The sequence below is a fragment of the Salvelinus alpinus genome, chromosome 21 (genome assembly GCF_045679555.1).
Source record: "Salvelinus alpinus chromosome 21, SLU_Salpinus.1, whole genome shotgun sequence".
NCBI classification, from domain to species: Eukaryota; Metazoa; Chordata; class Actinopteri; order Salmoniformes; family Salmonidae; genus Salvelinus; species Salvelinus alpinus.
In genome coordinates this window covers 15777987-15796572 of record NC_092106.1, presented here as the reverse complement: position 1 = coordinate 15796572, position 18586 = coordinate 15777987, and the positions used below count along the sequence as shown (strand labels likewise).

Here is an 18586-nt window from a genome sequence, read left to right as displayed (position 1 = left end):
AGAAAAAGCAGTCCTATATGCTCTGGGTTGATATCGCGCTTGCAGACTGGCAGGTATCGGCCCGGTATTGAAGCTGGCTGTGTCCGAGTTAAGGGCGAAGACCGCAGCAGTGGCTAACTGACTACTAGCTAGTAGCTAGTTATCTGGCTAGCTTCTGATTGGGGTTACGGTTCAAAAGTATATACAAAATAGCAGGTCCGTACCACATTGGGTGAGGCGGAATGTAGGAATGTATATTCAGTTCCTAGATGGAAAGTGAAATTAAAATAAATACGAAATGTATACGAAAAATACGAATACTATTTACACGGGACAAGACAGGACAAAGACAAAGACACATCCGACTGCTACGCCATTCTTGGAACTAGACCACCTAACATCGTAGCTGTCAGGTTCTCCCTAGGAGAGGTGGGTGTGGAGTCAGGCGCAGGAGAGTACGAATTACAAGAAGTGCGTTTATTTACAAGTCCATCAAGAACAGGCACAGGACCACAACAGCAGCCACTAAACAACAGGAACGCAGTCCAGAAAAAACACCTGTTCAACAGAACAAACCAAACGCAACCCAAACAAATGACAGATACACAAACAATCCCGCACAAAACCGAGAGGGTAGGGCGAGATTAAATACCCCACTAATGAACCTAAACTAGACACAGGTGAACAACAAGACAGACAAAACCAAACTAAAAACAAAAGGGATCGGTGGCAGCTAGTAGACCGGCGACGCCGAGCGCCGAGCGCCGCCCGAACAGGGAGAGGAGCCACCTTCGGTGGAAGTCATGACAGTACCCCCCCGACGCGCGGCTCCCGCAGTGCGCCGACGCCGGCCTCGAGGACGACCCGGAGGGCGAGGCGCAGGGCGATCTGGATGGAGGCGATGGAACTCACCCAGCAGAGATGGGTCCAAGATGTCCCCCACCGGCACCCAGCACCTCTCCTTCGGACCGTACCCTCCCAATCCACGAGGTACTGCAGGCCCCTCACCCGACGCCTAGAGTCCAGGATGGAACGTACAGTGTACGCCGGGGCCCTCTTGATGTCCAGGGGGGGCGGAGGGACCTCCCGCACCTCAACGTCCTGCAGTGGACCAGCTACCACCGGCCTGAGGAGAGACACATGAAACGAGGGGTTAATACGATAGTAAGGGGGCGCTGTAACCTATAACACACCTCGTTTATTCTCCTCAGGACTTTAACCTCTTTCAGCTACGGGGCACTATTTTTATGTTTGGAAAAATAACGTTCCCAAGGTAAACGGACTATTTCTCAGGCCCAGATGCTAGAATATGCATATAATTAGGATAGAAAACACTCTAAAGTTTCCAAAACTGTCAAAATATTGTACAGAACTGATATTATACAGAACTGATTTTGCAGGCGAATACGTGAGGAACTCCAACCCGGAAGTGCATTTTATTTGGAAAAATCCCTGTTCCATTGACTGCCCCTCCTCCATTTAAAGGGGTATCAACCATATTCCTTTTCCAATGGCTTCCTCAGGCTGTGACCAGGCTTTAGACATAGTTTCAAGCTTTTATTTTGAAAAATGAGCGAGATTTATCAAAACGCGTCAGGTGTCCTTTGATTAGTTCATGCGCCCGAAAGTTGTAGCTCGACATTTTCTTTCTCTGTAGTATTGAATAGTTTACCGTCCGGTTGAAATATTATCAATTATGTATGTTAAAAACAACCTGAGGATTGATTATAAAAAACGTTTGACATGTTTCTACGAACATTACGGATACTTTTTGGAATTTTCCTCTGCCCTTCAGGACCGGAACGAGCCTGTGGTTTTCTGAACATAACGCGCAAACCAAATGGCGGTTTTTGGTTATAAAACTAATCTTTATCGACCAAAAATAACATTTATTGTGTAACTGGGAGTCTCGTGAGTGCAAACATCTGAAGATTATCAAAGGTAAGCGATACATTTTATTGCTTTTCTGACTTTTGTGACCAAGCTAATTTGCGGCTAGCTGTTCTTACTGTTTTGTCTAGTGATTGATAAACTCACAAACGCTTGAATTGCTTTCGCTGTAAAGCATATTTTCAAAATCTGACACGATAGGTGGATTAACAACAAGCTAAGCTGTGTTTTGGTATATTTCACTTGTGATTTCATGATTAAATTTTTTTTTGTATTATTTTTGAATTTGGCGCTCTGCAATTCAGCGGTTGTTTATGAAAATGATCCCGCTAAAGAGATCCGTGCGTCAAGAGGTTAAATGGCCCCACAAACCATGGGCCCAGCTTCCGGCAGGGTATGCGGAGGGGCAGGTTTCGGGTCGAGAGGCAGACCCGAAAGTGAGGCCCCCGATGCGAACACGGGGGCCTCACTGCGGTGGCGGTCAGCGCTCTCCTTCTGCCGCCCACCGGCCCGTTTCAGGGATTCCTTGACGGGTCTCCAGGTTTCCTTTGAGCACTGCACCCATTCCTCCACCGCAGGAGCCTCGGTCTGGCTCTAATGCCACCGTACCAGGACCAGCTGATAGCCCAACATGCACTGAAACGGCGACAGGTCCGTGGAGGAGTGGCGGAGTGAATTTTGAGCCATCTCGGCCCATGGGACGAACCTCGCTCACTCTCCTGGCCGGTCCTGGCAATACGACTGCAGAAACCTGCCCACATCCTGGTTCACTCTCTCCACCTGCCCATTACACTCTGGGTGAAAACCCGAGGTCAGGCTGATCGAGACCCCAGACGCTCCATGAACGCCCTCCAAACCCGGGACGTGAACTGGGGACCCCGATCAGAAACTATGTCCTCAGGCACCCCGTAGTGCCGGAAGACATGTGTAAACAGGGCCTCCGCAGTCTGTAGGGCCGTAGGGAGATCGGGCAAAGGGAGGAGACGGCAGGACTTAGAAAACCGATCCACAACGACCAGGATTGTGGTGTTCCCCTGTGACGGAGGAGGATCGGTGAGGAAGTCCACCATCAGGTGTGGCCAAGGCCGCTGTGGAACGCGGAGGGGCTGTAACTTCCCTCTAGGCAGGTGTCTAGGAGCCTTACACTGGGCACACACCGAACAGGAGGAGACATAAACCCTCACGTCCTTGGCCAAGGTGGGCCACCAGTACTTCCCATTTAGACCTCCCACTGTCCTATCAATCCCCGGATGACCAGAGGAAGGTAGCGTGTGGGCCCACCTGATCAATCTATCGCGAACACCAAGTGGGACGTACCTCCGACCAGCTGGACACTGTGGTGGAGTAGGTTCTAACCGTGACGCCCTCTCGATGTCCGCGTCCACCTCCCATACCACCGGTGCCACCAGACAAGAGGCCGGAAGTATAGCGATGGGATCGATGGACCGAGACGGGACAGTGCGTCGGCCTTAGCGTTACGGGAACCTGGTTTATATGAGATGGTGAAACTAAATCTGGCTAAAAACATCGCCCACCTTGCCTGACGAGGATTCAGTCTCCTCGCCACCCGGATGTACCCCAGATTACGGTGGTCAGTCCAGATGAGAAAAGAGTGTTGCACCCCCTCAAGCCAATGTCTCCACACCTTCAGAGCTTTTACCACAGCCAGCAACTCCCGGTCCCCCACATCATAGTTCCGCTCCGCCGGACTGAGCTTCCTCGAAAAGAAAGCGCAGGGGCGAAGCTTCATGGGCATGCCCAAGCGCTGTGATAGCACGGCTCCAACACCAGCCTCGGACGCGTCCACCTCTCTATGAATGCCAAACAGGGGTTCGGATGCGCCAATATGGGAGCATCGGTAAACAACGCCTTCAGACGACCAAAAGCTCTGTCCGTTTCCTCCGACCACCGCAAACGCACCGGCCCCCCCTTCAGCAGTGAGGTAATGGGAGCAGCAACCTGCCCAAAACCCCGGATAAACCTCCGGTAGTAATTGGCAAACCCTAAAAACCGCTCCACGTCCTTTACCGTGGTCGGAGTCGGCCAATTACGCACGGCCGCAATGCGGTCACACTCCATCACCACCCCAGATGTGGAAATGCGATACCCCAGGAAAGAGACGGCTTGTTTGGAGAACACACATTTCTCAGCCTTGACGTACAGGTCATGCTCCAACAGTCTCCCAAGTACCCTGCGCACCAGAGACACATGCGCGGCGTGTGTGGCGGAATAGATCAGAATGTCATCGATGTAAACCACCACACCCTGCTCGTGCAGGTCCCTGAGAATCTCGTCCACTTGGGTACACTGCAGTATCCACCGAGAGGCTCTTCCTGCCAAAGGAATGCCTGACTGCTTGAAATACATTTTGGACACCAGTGAAAATTGTAAACTTTTTTAAAGCAAGGCCCCTGTACTCTCGTGTATTTTCTGCACTATGCAATGATATGGGCAGCGACCATGTAAAGCTTTTACAACTTACAGAAGTGCGCTGGTTATCAAGGGGCAAAGTATTGACATATTCTTTTTAATTGAGAGAAGAGCTTAAAGTTTTCTGTACTGACCATCATTTTCACTTGTCTGACCTCTTGCTCACAAGACTGGCCTATATGGGTGCTGTTTTTTTTTCGCCTGAATGATCTGAATCTAGGATTACAGGGACTCTCCGCAACTATATTCAATGTGCGGAACAAAATTGAGGCTAGGATTAAGAAGTTGGAGCTCTTTTCAGTCTGCATTAACAAGGACAACACACAGGTCTTTCCATCATTATGATTTTTGTGTGCAAATTTACTCAAGCTTACGGACAATGTCAAATGTGATAGAGCGAAGCACCTTAGTGAGTTGTGTGCGCAATTAAGCAGGTACTTTCCCAAAACGGATGACACAAACAACTGGATTCTCTATCTCTTTCATGCCCTGCATCCAGTCCACTTATCTGAACAAGAGAAACTCTTCGGTGAAAATTGAATTTAATCAGAAGCCACTGCCAGATTTCTGGACTGGGCTGCGTTCAGTTTCTTGCCTTGGCAAATCGCGCTGTTAAGACACTGATGCCCTTTGCAACCACGTACCTATGTGAGAGTGGATTCTCGGCCCTCACTAGCATGACAACTAAATACAGGCACAGACTGTGTGTGGAAAATGATTTAAGACTGAGACTCTCCAATACAACCCAACATTCCAGAGTTATTTGCATCCTTTCAAGCACACCCTTCTTGTTAACCTGTGGTGAGTTATTGTCGATGAACAAATAAGGTATTATATGTAAGATGGTTAAATAAAGAGCAAACTTATTATTATTATTTGTGCCCTGGTTCTATAAGAGCTCTTTGTCACTTCCCACGAGCAGGGTCGTGACAAACCTCACACGCATTCTTATGTTTAATAAATGTATCGTATAGTGTGTGTGTGTGTGTGTGTGGCAGGCTTACAATGATGGCAAAAAAACTAACATTTGAGAGTGCGCTGACCCTGGTGCTAAAGGGGTTACGCAACTGGAGGTTGATTGTTTGAAGGGGAACGGGACTATACAATGTTTGGGAACCACTGCTCTAGCGCAAAAACGTACAGGCAGACTGTCTCCTGGTTGCTTGGAAAAACCTTTTTGATAGTACTACTACTTTTCATACTACAACCACATTTGCATAAATCCCAATGAAGAGAGAGTCTAATGGCAAAGATAACCCAAACACAATATTCAAGTCACAGCTTGATCAGTGCTAAACAGAACTCCTCCAATGCTTAGATAAAACCTCCATATGCAGCTAACTCTGTGTCGGTCTGAAAATGACAACGCAGCACTCTTTTGAAGCACTTTCTCTCCGTGGCTTACTACCCTTGGTTGATATGGCTTGGCCTTGATTGCCACTGCTGAGGAGCATTGTCATTGGAGAGAGCCAAGGGGAGTGGCCTGACCCCATGGTGACCTTGTGGGGATGTGGTGGGGATGTCTGGTTGTCTGTCTCTTGGGGTTGGTAGTAGTTGTTACATTTTAGAATCCTTTTCACACTATTGTGCCAACCCGCACTGTACTGTGCTGGCCCTGGTATATCTTGACACATTGTCCTTTAACACAATTCCAGCAACTATGCTGAATGCCAATAGGAGAACCCTTTGAAGAACCCTTTTTGATTGAAGGTACAAGCCCTTGGGGTTCAATGGAGAACCTTCTCCACATATGGTTCTAACTGGAACCAAAAAGGGTTCTCCTATGGCGACAGTCAAAGAACCCTTTCAGAACCCTTTTTCTAAAGGTGTAGGGACTATATAATGAGACCACATACAACAGTACTGGATATGTAATAATAATATTAATCATTCTGTGCCTTCCAGCAACTATGCTGAATGCCAATAGGAGAACCCTTTGAAGAACCCTTTTTGATTGAGGGTACAAGCCCTTGGGGTTCAATGGAGAAACTTTTCCACAGATGGTTTTAACTGGAACCAAAAAGGGTTCTCCTATGGCAACAGTCAAAGAACCCTTTCAGAACCCTTTTTTCAAAGGGGTCGGGACTAAATAATGAGACCACATACAACAATACTGGATATGTAATAATAATATTAATCATTCTGTGCCTTGACATGTCATAATACTCCTAGTCTAACTGTTATTTGAGCAGAATCGTGCTGCTCTACAGACTTGCATGGGGAAGGGAGAGGGGAGTCTGACTGCTGTTTGATGCAGCAATACACAAGTGCATGTGAACAGTAACCTCCCCTGAATTCCAAGTTCCAGCCCCCACTACATCCTACGCTCTTGTGTAGATCTGAGATGATCGGTAAAGAGGTGGGAGCTCCATATCGCTCTCTGATACGCAATGTGGAATTGTCGCCATTATACTATTGCTTACACTTATCCAATTCTTTCAGATCTCCACAAGTGCACAGGGTATATGGGCTTGTTGTCAGACTCAGGGTGCATTTCAGCTTTAATAGAACGCAAATGATCTGGTAGCTTGACCTAATCATTGTAAAGGACTCAGACAGGCTACACGATCAGAACAACATTTATAAATCACTATCTGAATATCTTTTTAAAGAAGACTGCTGTGATTTTGAACATGTAAACCTGAGTGTTCAGGTTTATTGAGAAGCCTTGTGAAATGTAGTTCTCTTTATGGTTAACCTGCCTGACATACAGTAGTACTGTAAACCATGTCAGTGTCAAGTAGAGGAAAAGAGACTAGTGAGAAAAGACCTTAATATATTTTTCTGTTTATATTTTCCCCACACTGAAATGGGTGCAACCAAATATTCAGCATTGGCCAGAGGTATATCATATCACTGTTGATCATTATCAGTGTTAAAAAAATATATTCTAAGGTAAACTTTTTCATATGGCACTTGTATGATTATATAGATTTCCTAAGATCTATTAAAACAGAAATGTTACTGTGAGTCTGTGGTTTGAAATCATAGCAACATGGTCATGGTTTTATTAAAACATTAATTTCATTTTCAGTAGATGCAGTCATGCGCATTCTCATCGTCGCAGTAGAAACACTGAAATGCTACTTTTGAAATAACGATCTCACAATCACTTTAGTAATAGCAGTTTTAGGGTTACAACAGCAGGTTGTGACGTGTTGGCACAAATCAAAGTAACAAAACAAAATAAACAGAGTTAAAAGGTAAAATCCTACAGCCCATCTCAGCCCACCTATTAACATTGACATAAGAAAAAATGGGTTCACTTACAATATTAAAAACGGTTTATGAGTTAGTCAATGTGGTCAATGTGTTACCATGAACTATAAGCATCAAACTAAATAAATTGAGAAGATTCATGAACTCTGCCAAAAAAACATTCCTACGTATGAAAGCACTTGGTTGAGCCCGGGTCCAGTCAGCTTGTGATTGGCTCTCTGTCTGTCACACTTCATTGATTTCATCACCTGTGAAAATGTCAAATATCAATAGAACATTCCCTGCTTGTCCTAGGATCTTACTCTATAAAACAGTGAACATATACACATCTTCACAGGGCCGGCTCCAGGCATAAGCGGTTATATCGCTTGCTTAGGGCCCCCTTGACCAAATAAGGGTTCTCCTATGGCGACAGTCAAAGAACCCTTTCAGAAGGGGGCCCACCCAAAGAACATCCAGCCAACTTGACAACTGTGGGAAGCTTTGGAATCAACATGGGCCAGCATCCTTGTGGAATGCTTTCAACACCTTGTAGAGTCCATTTCCTGACGAATTGAGGCTGTTCTGAGGGCAAAGGGGGGTTCCTAATTTTCGGAATACATCGTTTTAGAGGGGGGGGGGGGGGGGGGCACTCAGTCGGGATCTCAACTTTCTGTTACGTTTTATAATTGTAGAATACACAAGGTGCAATTTCAAAATGTGGTTGTGCAGACACTGACAGTCACCCAAATCAGCCATGTTAGCTAACGATTTTTAGATTGACCTCTCTGACCTCCAGAGAGCCCCTCATTGATTTTTTAAGTGACTCAAATATCATTAAGATGACATATGTCTTGGCAAAATGTTTAGAATTACAGGAATTTAGCTGTAAAACTACACCTTTTTTCTCTCTGCCACAAGTCAAAATGAGTAGCATTGCATGTAATTTGTTATAAAATTGCTAAACTTCTCCCTGCCTCTTGGCAAAATGTGTAGAATTGTAGAAAGCTTACTTTAAAACTGCAACCTTTTCTTTACTCCCCATGACAAATGTGTAGAATTGCAGGAAATTAGCTTTACAACTAAAATACTTCTCTGTCGTCAAGAGGGGGGCCACTAAAATGTTTTGCCTGCAAGGTGCGAATCTGTATGAGACATGTAGGTTTGGTTGTAGAAAGCTTGTTATGTACTTACTCTCTGCACATGGGGAGCTGTATTCACTCACAGCTTCATCACCTGAGAACAGAACAGATAATGCAGAGGTCAGGTTCTTCTGCTAACTTTACTTCCCTTTCAGTCAGTCAACATCATTAAACTCCCACTTCAGGGGTGAACCAATGGGCCCACTGGTGATGTCTTGTTTCCTTCTTTAGGGAACAAGAGTTATGTATGTAACCCAGACAGGTTTGCCAGTGCCACCAAATATCAAATATTTCAGAGAGAAATGGGTGGTTTGGAAACTGGTTAATAGAAACGTGTAGTCTCCATTAATAGACAAAAAGCAACATCCAAACAACTACTGTATATGTTGTTATTTTCAATTCATGGGGCTCTTTTTTCAAAGGACTAATATTTCTGGGACTAATATAGCCTATGGGGAACAATGTTTTCGGTGCATGAGAAGACGTTTTTACTGTCGGTGTTAGATGGAATTCTTACTTGTCTGGTAGTAGTCATACACTTTCACCACAGCTGGTTTCAGATTCCTCACAGGCACATCCTCCTCTATGACCAGGCTGTACGTCTTAGTTTCCTTCTGCTTCAGCTGGAAGAAAAGGAAATCATACATTTGACACTGCAGTTCAATGTTATTGATTCATATAGTGTTCCTGTATAAAACATCCACTACGGTCTTACTTTGATGTTACTGTTCAAGTTAAATCCAGTGTGTGGATGCAAATGAGACCACATCCAACTAGGTTTTCTGTAACCGATAAAGACAGCAACCTGTTTAGACGCAACATTCATTATTCATGTTCCTACCCCATCTAGGTAGATTATGACATGTCCTTCCTCCAGGTCAACTCGCTTGACAGTGGGGTCATTTTTCAACTGGAAGAACAGAACACAGGTTAACATTGTCATAGACAGTAGAACTGATATGTCCAAAAAACAACCACTGGCATTGACAATACTTACAATTAGAACAGACGCCATTATCATTATTATATATCAACTAATCCTGGAGGGGATTATACTTAGGGCCAGGAGTGTTCCCCAACCTGGTAAAACTCCTGGCCCTGATTAAACTGTATATGCGTTCCCCTCAACTAATGCTCTCTTATTGACTCACAGGCCTGAGGGAGGACTTGTCCAGGACAAAGCCGGAGAGAAGCTTGACATTGATGATCACCATGTTGGTCTCCTCTCGCCGACCGTTGTACCTGTCAGTCAAACCGGGTCAGATGAAGGTAAGAAACTGTATTACCCTAAAAAGTTGCAAATATGTATAAATCGCTCCATTTCCTGGTTGCTACAATTCTACTAGTTTGCCTAATTTTGTGACAAAACAAGGAGTAGTACAGTATGAGTCATAATACCCATAAAACCTAGAGGTCAAACAGGGAAAATTTCCAATCGTTTTCTACCTGGCATGACGTTTTGATAACCGTGTAAATCTCTCTAGGACAGGTGACTTTTATCAATATGTATTCAGCTGTATTTTTCCCCCAAAAATGAAACGCTTTTTAGCTGCTAATATTGCTATCATAAAGAACTACAAATGCCATGATGATCTGGACGAGACTACCGAATCAAGGCAAAGGTAAGAATATCTGGGTTAACTATCTAATGTTAAATGTAGTAATGAATAAATAGGCTACATTTCTTTCAATGAACAATTCTGTGAACTGTCTTGTACACATTTTTAATTGACACAATACCAGTTAGAAAAGTAGCAGATAGAGATGACGTGCAGGAGCTTGCAGGGATTTGTACTTTTGCATGATGTCTACTTTGATGCTAATTAGCGTTTTCGCATCTGAGATAAATTGAGCTAAAAATATTGATAAGTCACTTTGTCCGAGAGAGATTTACAAGGCTATCAAAACGTCACGCCAGGTAAGCCTACACAACACACAGCCCTTATTTTAAGTGTTTCTAAAATGAACAGTCAAAAAAACGACCTGAACCATTTCCCTGCTTGACTGCTAGGTTTTCTGGGTATTATGACACATCCACTGTGGGGCTCTATGGTGTAGAGAATCATTGTACCATCTCAACCTCTTTGAAATATATTTTCAATAACAACAAATATTGTATTTTCTGCTGTTTGAAGCTGGTGTACAAAACTGAAAGTAAAAGATGCAAAAACTAAATGTAAGAATGGGAAGCATAAAAATAGTGCACATAAAAACAGATCTACCGCTTCTTAGACTTGCTGTCAATGAGAATGACAGATCTATAACTCACATTTCTATGTGAATTTGGTTGGGTTGCCCAAAAAGTTACATATTGCAGCTTTAAAGATATTGACATCTACACACTGGTGGTTCAGTCACTTTTTTCACTTGTCCTACCAGAATCAGTCAGATGCTATTTCAAGGTTAAAAGGAATACCACTGTACCTTACATCCACAGACACAATCAGAGATTTCTTGGTGCCGTCGCATTTCCCCAGTGTCTCTGTTGAGATGTTAAAAGTAGAGAAATCAGGAGGAGGGGGAATATTGTAGTGCATGGCGATCTGAAAAGAAAACCGAGACAATGACATTGAGATGCATGAAATCAACATCCACATTTCAATGTACAGTACACAGGCATTTCCGTTAATGCTGACACTCTAGGGTTGAAACGTTCGTTTTTGTGCAACAATGTGCCCTACTGAACACAAACCAGACACTCAGTACTGCATGTAGAGAGGCAGCAAAGGGCAAATGACTGGAGCCTGACCTGCACAAACACGCAGCTCTTGCCCTGTGCCTTGATGTTGTAGTCCCCAGGGACCTCCTTCAGCTGCTCCTCCTGATAGAGCAGCCTGTTGTTCTGATTCACAGTGAACTCCATATTCAGGCCTCCGGCAGAGCTCACACTGACTGCACTGGCGCCCTCTGGACTGAAGGTGGCAGCACCGTACTTGGCCAGGGCCTGCAGTGCTACCACTGTGTCCTGGTGACAGGGGAAGAAGAGGGAGATAATGTTGCAAATACAAATCTGGATGACTACAGCTTGGGTATGGATGGAGAGAATCAATATAACAAAGCAATACAATAAGAATGTAAAATTAATCACAACAATTCAAGGAAATCCATACAATGTGTTATGAAGTAAGGCTTTAATAAAATGTCCAATATGCTACATTTCATATAAAAATAAGTATTTGGTGTGATCAATGTTGAACCATGTACTAACAGTAGGATCGACAGGCAGATGAGTTGCTAGAGTGAATGAATGTCTACCAGACCAATAAAGTACCTGTGTGGAAGCAAAGCCTCCGTAGGGGTTCTGCTGCTGGGCCAGCCAGCGGACGATGGCGGTGGAGTAGTCCAGCCCAAAGCCTGGCATGGAGGGGCCTGAGAGCAGCGCCAGCAGCACGTAGGATGTCATTTCCACCTCCAGAGAGTCCGTCTTCCGCCCAGAAGCCTCTGCTCTCTGCCAGTGACGATTGCCACCTGTGGTAATTTTCGTTGTCAGTAGAAACAGTGACTGTTTCACGGTAGTCAGACAGACAGGTAAAGACAAAGACATTTTCACAAAGAGACAAGACACATACCTGAGGTATCAGCAATCTTGTCCAGGTGGGTGATGAGCTTGGCCCTCATGTCCTGGTTTTGTGCCAGGGTGAATGTGTAGGACAGCAGGGCTGTGGTGTAGGTGTTCTCCAGCTTGTCAGACACTGCTGCCTTCAGACACACCAGACTCTTCTCCACCATGGGGTCCTGACACACCCACATATAAATACAACAGTGTTGTGTTCATTAGGCACCAGACAGAGGAACACTGATTGAAACTGTGAGGGAATACCTGGACCAATAAGAAATGCAAATTTTCAGTTGCAAAATGTCTATGGGTTTTCCACTGCGTTCCCTATTGAATACAACAAAGACCGTTTATCTGGTCTTTAATATGGGTATGAGTACTGAATAATGTTAGCAATACAAATAAATTAACAGGTGTATGCATGCACAGTACCAGTCAAATTTTGGACAAATACAAATAATACTACTAATACTTTCCTTTATTTTGACTATTTTCTTCATATATTTTATATTTGAGATTCTTTAAAGTAGCCACCCTTCGTCTTGAAGACAGCTTTGCACAATATTAGCATTTTCTCAACCAGCTTCACTTGGAATGCTTTTCCAACAGTCTTGAAGGAGTTCCTACACATGCTGAGCACTTGTTGGCTGCTCTTCCTTCACTCTCCGGTCCAACTCATCCCAAACCATCTCAATTGGGTTGAGGTCAGGTGATTCTGGAGGCCAGGTCATCTGATGCAGCACTCCATCCCTCTCCTTCTTGGTCAAATAGCCCTTACACAGCCTGGAGGTGCGTTGGGTCATTGTCCTGTTGAAAAATAAATGATCGTCCCACTAAGCACAAACCAGATGGGATGGCGTATCACTGCAGAATGCTGTGGTAGCCATGCTGGTTAAGTGTGGCTTGAATTCTAAATAAATCACTGACAGTGTCACCAGCAAAGGACACCCACACCGCCTCCTCCATGCTTCACGGTGGGAACTACACATGCGGAGATCATCCGTTCACCTACTCTGCATCTCACAAAGACACGGCGGTTGGAACCAAGAATCTCAAATTTGGACTCATCAGACCAAAGGACAGATTTCCACCAGTCTAATGTCCATTACTCGTGTTTCTTGGCCCAAGCAAGTCTCTTCTTCTTAATGCTGCCTTTCCTGTGGCGGTCCTCATGAGAGCCAGTTTCATCATAGCGCTTGATGGTTTTTGCAACTGCACTTGAAGAAACTTACAAAGTTCTTGAATTTTGGTTGAGAGAATGCCAAGAGTGTGCAAAGCTGTCAAGGTGAAGGGTGGCTACTTTGAAGAACCTGAAATATACTACATCAAACAAATTATTTGTCACGTGCGCCGAATACAACAGGTGTCACCTTACAGTGAAATGCTTACTAACCAACAGTGCAATTTCTAAGTAAAAAAATAAAGAAAGAAAGGTATTAGGTGAACAATAGGTAAGTTGTAACGGGTTTCGTCCTCTTCGTCTGACGAGGAGTAGTAGGAAGGATCGGAGTACCAATGCGCAGCGTGGTAAGTGTCCATAATGATATATTTAATAAATCAAACAGAACACTGAACGAAATTACAAAAGTACAAACAACCCGAAACAGTCCCGTATGGTGAAAACACTAACAAAGGAAAACAGGCTACCTAAATATGGCTCCCAATCAGAGACAACGACTGACACCTGCCTCTGATTGGGAACCATACTAGGCCAAACACAGAAATAGACAACCTAGACATACAACATAGAATGCCCACCCACATCACACCCTGACCAAACAAAACATAGAAACATACAAAGCAATCTATGGTCAGGGCGTGACAGTACTCCGGCCGCAAAACCTGAACCTATAGGGGAGGGTCTGGGTGGGCAACTGTCCGCGGTGGCGGCTCTGGCGCGGGACGTGGACCCCACTCCACCATAGTCTTAGCCCGCTTAAGTGGCGTCTTTGGCGCGGCGACCCTTGCCGCCGACCTAGGACTGGGGACCCTAATAAAGGGCACCACTGGACTGAGGGGCACCTCTGGACTGAGGAGCAGCTCCGGACTGAGGGGCAGCTCCGGACTGAGGGGCAGCTCCGGACTGAGGGGCAGCTCCGGACTGAAGGACAGCTCCGGACTGAGAGGCAGCTCCGGACTGAAGGGCAGCTCAGGCGGCTCCTGACTGAAGGGCGGCTCAGGCGCCTCTGGACTGAAGGGCGGCTCCGGAGCCTCTGGACTGAAGGGCGGCTCAGGCGCCTCTGGACTGAAGGGCGGCTCAGGCGCCTCAGGACTGAAGGGCGGCTCAGGCGCCTCTGGACTGAAGGGCGGCTCAGGCTCCTGACTGAGGGGCAGCTCCGGACTGAGGGGCAGCTCCGGACTGAGGGGCAGCTCCGGACTGAGGGGCAGCTCCGGACTGAGGGGCAGCTCCGGACTGAGGGGCAGCTCCGGACTGAGGGGCAGCTCCGGACTGAGAGGCAGCTCCGGACTGAAGGGCAGCTCCGGACTGAAGGGCAGCTCAGGCGGCTCCTGACTGAAGGGCGGCTCCGGAGCCTCTGGACTGAAGGGCGGCTCAGGCTCCTGACTGAAGGGCGGCTCAGGCGGCTCCTGACTGAAGGGCGGCTCAGGCGGCTCAGGACAGACGGGCGGCTCAGGCGGCTCAGGACAGACGGGCGGCTCAGGACAGACGGGCGGCTCAGGCGGCGCTGGACAGACGGCGATCTATGGTCAGGGCGTGACATAAGTAAAGAAATAAAAAGGTAAGACAGTGAAAAATAACAGTAGCGAGGCTATATACAGTAGCGAGGCTATTTACAGTAGCGAGGCTATATTCAGGCACCGGTTAGTCGGGCTAATTGAGGTATTATGTACATGAATGTATATTCAAAGTGACTATGGATATATGATAAACAGAGAGTAGCAGCAGCGTAAAAGAGGGGTTGGGGGGGGGATGGGGGGCACACAATGCAAATAGTCCAGGTAGCCATTAGATTACCTGTTTAGGAGTCTTCTGGCTTGGGGGTAAAAGCTGTTGAGAAGCCATTTTGTCCTGGACTTGGCGCTCCGGTACCGCTTGCCATGCGGTAGTAGAAGGAGAACAGCCAACACTGGGGTGGCTGGGGTCTTTGACAATTTTTATGGCCTTCCTCTGACACCGCCTGGTGTAGAGGTCCTGGATGGCAGGCAGCTTAGCCCCAGTGATGTACTGGGCCGTACGCACTACCCTCTGTAATGCCTTGCGGTCGGAGGCCGAGCAGTTGCCGTACCAGGCAGTGCAACCAGTCAGGATGCTCTCGATGTTGCAGCTGTAGAACCTTATGAGGATCTGAGGACCCATGCCAAATCTTTTCAGTTTCCTGAGGGGGAATAGGCTTTGTAGTGCCCTCTACACAACTGTCTTGGTGTGTTTGGACCATTCTAGTTTGTTGGTGATGTGGACACCAAGGAAATTGAAGCTCTCAACCTGCTCCACTACAGTCCGGTCAATGAGAATGGGGGTGTGCTCGGTCCTCCTTTTCCTGTAGTCCACAATAATCTCCTTAGTCTTGGTTACGTTGAGGGATAGGTTATTATTCCGGCACCACCAGGCCAGGTCTCTGACCTCCTCCCTATAGGCTGTGTCGTCGTTGTCGGTGATCAGGCCTACCACTGTTGTGTCGTCTGCAAACTTAATGATGGTGTTGGAGTCGTGCCTGGCTACGCAGTCGTGGGTGAACGGGGAGTACAGGAAGAGACTGAGCCTGAGGGGCTCCTGTGTTGAGTATCAGCGTGGCAGATGTGTTGCTACCTACCCTCACCACCTGGGTGCGGCCCGTCAGGAAGTCCAGGATCCAGTTGCAGAGGGAGGTGTTTAGTCCCAGGATCCTTAGCTTAGTGATGAGCTTTGAGGGTACTATGGTGTTGAACGCTGAGCTGTAGTCAATGAATAGCATTCTCACATAGGTGTTCCTTTTGTCCAGGTGTGAAAGGGCAGTGTGGAGTGCAATAGAGATTGCATCATCTGTGGATCTGTTTGGGCGGTATGCAAATTGGAGTGGGTCTAGGGTTTTTGGGATAATGGTGTTGATGTGAGCCAATACCAGCCTTTCAAAGCACTTCATGTCTACAGACGTGAATGCTACAGGTCTGTAGTCATTTAGGCAGGTTGCCTTCGTGTACTTGGTCACAGGGACTATGGTGGTCTGCTTGAAACATGTTGGTATTACAGACTCATGATTCCATATGTGTTATTTCATAGTTTTGATGTCTTCACTATTATTCCACAATAGTAAAAATAAAGAAAAAACATGGAATGAGTAGGTGTGTCCAAACTTTTGACTGGTAATGTATGTATATAAACTCAATATTGTATAGCTAACCTTGTGGGGACACACAATTCAGTCACATTCAAAATCCTATTTTCCCTAACCTCACCCTTAACCCAAAAACCTAACCCTAGCTCCTAACTTTAGCACCTAACCCTAAACATAGCATTTGACCTTGTGGGGACCAACAATATGTCCCCAGTTGTCCCCACAAGAAGAGTTAAACATGTCCACACACCACACACACACACCCTCACACAGTGCCTGGTTCTCTCCAGACGTGACGCTTGGCATTCAAGCCAAAGAGTTCAATCTTGGTTTCATCAGATCAGATAATCTTGTTACTCATGGTCTGAGTCTATTAGGTGTCTTTTGGCAAACTCCAAGCGGGCTGTTATGTGCCTTTACTGAAGAGTGGCTTCTGTCTGGCCACTCTACCATAATGGCCTGATTGGTGGAGTGCTGCAGAGATGGTTGTCCTTCTGGAAGGTTCTCTAATCTCCACAGAGGAAACCTTGAGCTCTGTCAGAGTGACCATCAGGTTCTTTGTCCTCCTTGACCAAGGCCCTTCTCCCCTGATTGCTTGAGTTTTGGGCGGTCAGCTCTAGGAAGAGTCTTGGTAGTTGTTAACTTCTTCCATGTAACAATGATGGAGGCCACTGTGTTCTTGGGGACCTTCAATGCAACAGAAATGTTTTGGTACTCTTCCCCAGATTCGTGCCTCGACACAATCCTGTCTCGGAGCTCTAGGGACAATTCCTTCGACCTCATGGCTTGTTTTTTTCTCTGACATGCACTGTCAACTGTTGGACATTCTATAGACAGGTGTGCCTTTCCAAATCATGTCCAATCAATTTAAATTACCATAGGTGGACTCCAATCAAGTTGTAGAAACATCTCAAGGATGATCAATGGAAACAGGATGACCTGAACTCAATTTCGAGTCTCATAGCAAAGGGTCTGAATACTTATGTAAATACGTTATTTCTGTTTCTATTTTTAATAAATTAGCAAACATTTCTAGAAACCAGCTTCAGCTTTGTCATTTTGGGGTATTGTGTGTAGATTGATGACAAAAACATTCAATTTAATCCATTTAAGAATAAAGCTGTAACGCAGGGCTGTCCAACCCTCTTCCTGGAGATCTACTGTCCTGTAGGTTCAGTCCAACCCTAGTTTAGCATATCTGAATCAGCTAGTTAAGGTCTTGTTGAGCAGCTAATTAGTAGAATCAGGTGTGTTAAATTAGGGTTGGACTGAAAACCCACAGGACAGTAGATCTCCAGGAAGAGGGTTGGGCAGCCCTCCTGTAACCTAACAAAATATGGATAAAGTCAAGGGGTCTAATACTTTCCGAATGCACTGATGGATATATAGAGATGGATTTCCATCTATGAAATAGTGGAACGGCTAAGCAGAAACATCCCCTAGGGCTGTACATTTGATAAAAGTGATAAAAGCACCAAATGTGGCCTTCTTGTTTATCAATATGATGTAAAAAGATATGGATAAGGAAAGAGAGAAAGGTCAAACGGTGATAACTCACAGTAGTGTTGCCATCCAGCTCCAGCAGTGCAGCGGTAATGTAGGCAGTGAGTGACACTTGATCTCCGACCCCTCCCTATAACACCAAAGGATGACAGTAAACTTCATACAGTACTCTCAGGTGCTACAGAGTTTCAAAGTCACTCTGATATCGGCCGATATCAGGCAAAAATCATTGCAGTGTTTAAAACAACATTCGCATGGTATGGTGCACCAAGATAAAGAACAGGGTGGGAAAACCTGTTCAGCCCTTCAGATTCAAGTGTACTGTTGTGTAGATACACAAAAGATGTCAGGACTAGTCAGACTCCGGTAACTTTGGGGAGGTGGTGTATTTTCAGGACAGGCTAAAACATGCTTGGGATTCTTGTTGTGCTCAGCACGTGCTTTTTTGGGGCACACGTGGGGTCCTAAGGTCCTCCTGAACAGTACATTATCCCAGGTGTCAGTGCAGGATGAATTATATAAAGTACACATATTTGATGTTACGACTATGTATTGTTATCAAGTTATCTAGTTACATTGCACTTAATAGAATGGGATTATTTTGCACCAGAACCTCC

General features: G+C 45.8%; 1 protein-coding gene across 3 annotated transcripts in view; it reads right to left on the bottom strand.

Annotated features, from left to right (window-relative positions):
* Positions 1–441: 441 nt before the first annotated feature.
* The window catches only part of LOC139548586 (alpha-2-macroglobulin-like), a 33435-nt gene continuing 15290 nt past the window's right edge, over positions 442–18586 (bottom strand). For 2 of the 3 annotated variants that reach the window (XM_071358364.1, XM_071358367.1), the window contains exons 27-36: positions 18025–18099; positions 12209–12374; positions 11911–12107; positions 11389–11604; positions 11064–11182; positions 9791–9881; positions 9481–9549; positions 9157–9262; positions 8692–8733; positions 7278–7766 (exon numbers count right to left, since the gene is read on the bottom strand). In XM_071358364.1, coding sequence (XP_071214465.1) covers positions 7744–7766; positions 8692–8733; positions 9157–9262; positions 9481–9549; positions 9791–9881; positions 11064–11182; positions 11389–11604; positions 11911–12107; positions 12209–12374; positions 18025–18099 — 1104 coding nt within the window. In that variant the 3' untranslated portion in view covers positions 7278–7743. Of the gene's footprint in view, positions 1106–7277; positions 7767–8691; positions 8734–9156; positions 9263–9480; positions 9550–9790; positions 9882–11063; positions 11183–11388; positions 11605–11910; positions 12108–12208; positions 12375–18024; positions 18100–18586 lie in introns of those variants that run through there. The other variant, XM_071358365.1, reaches the window with a different exon arrangement.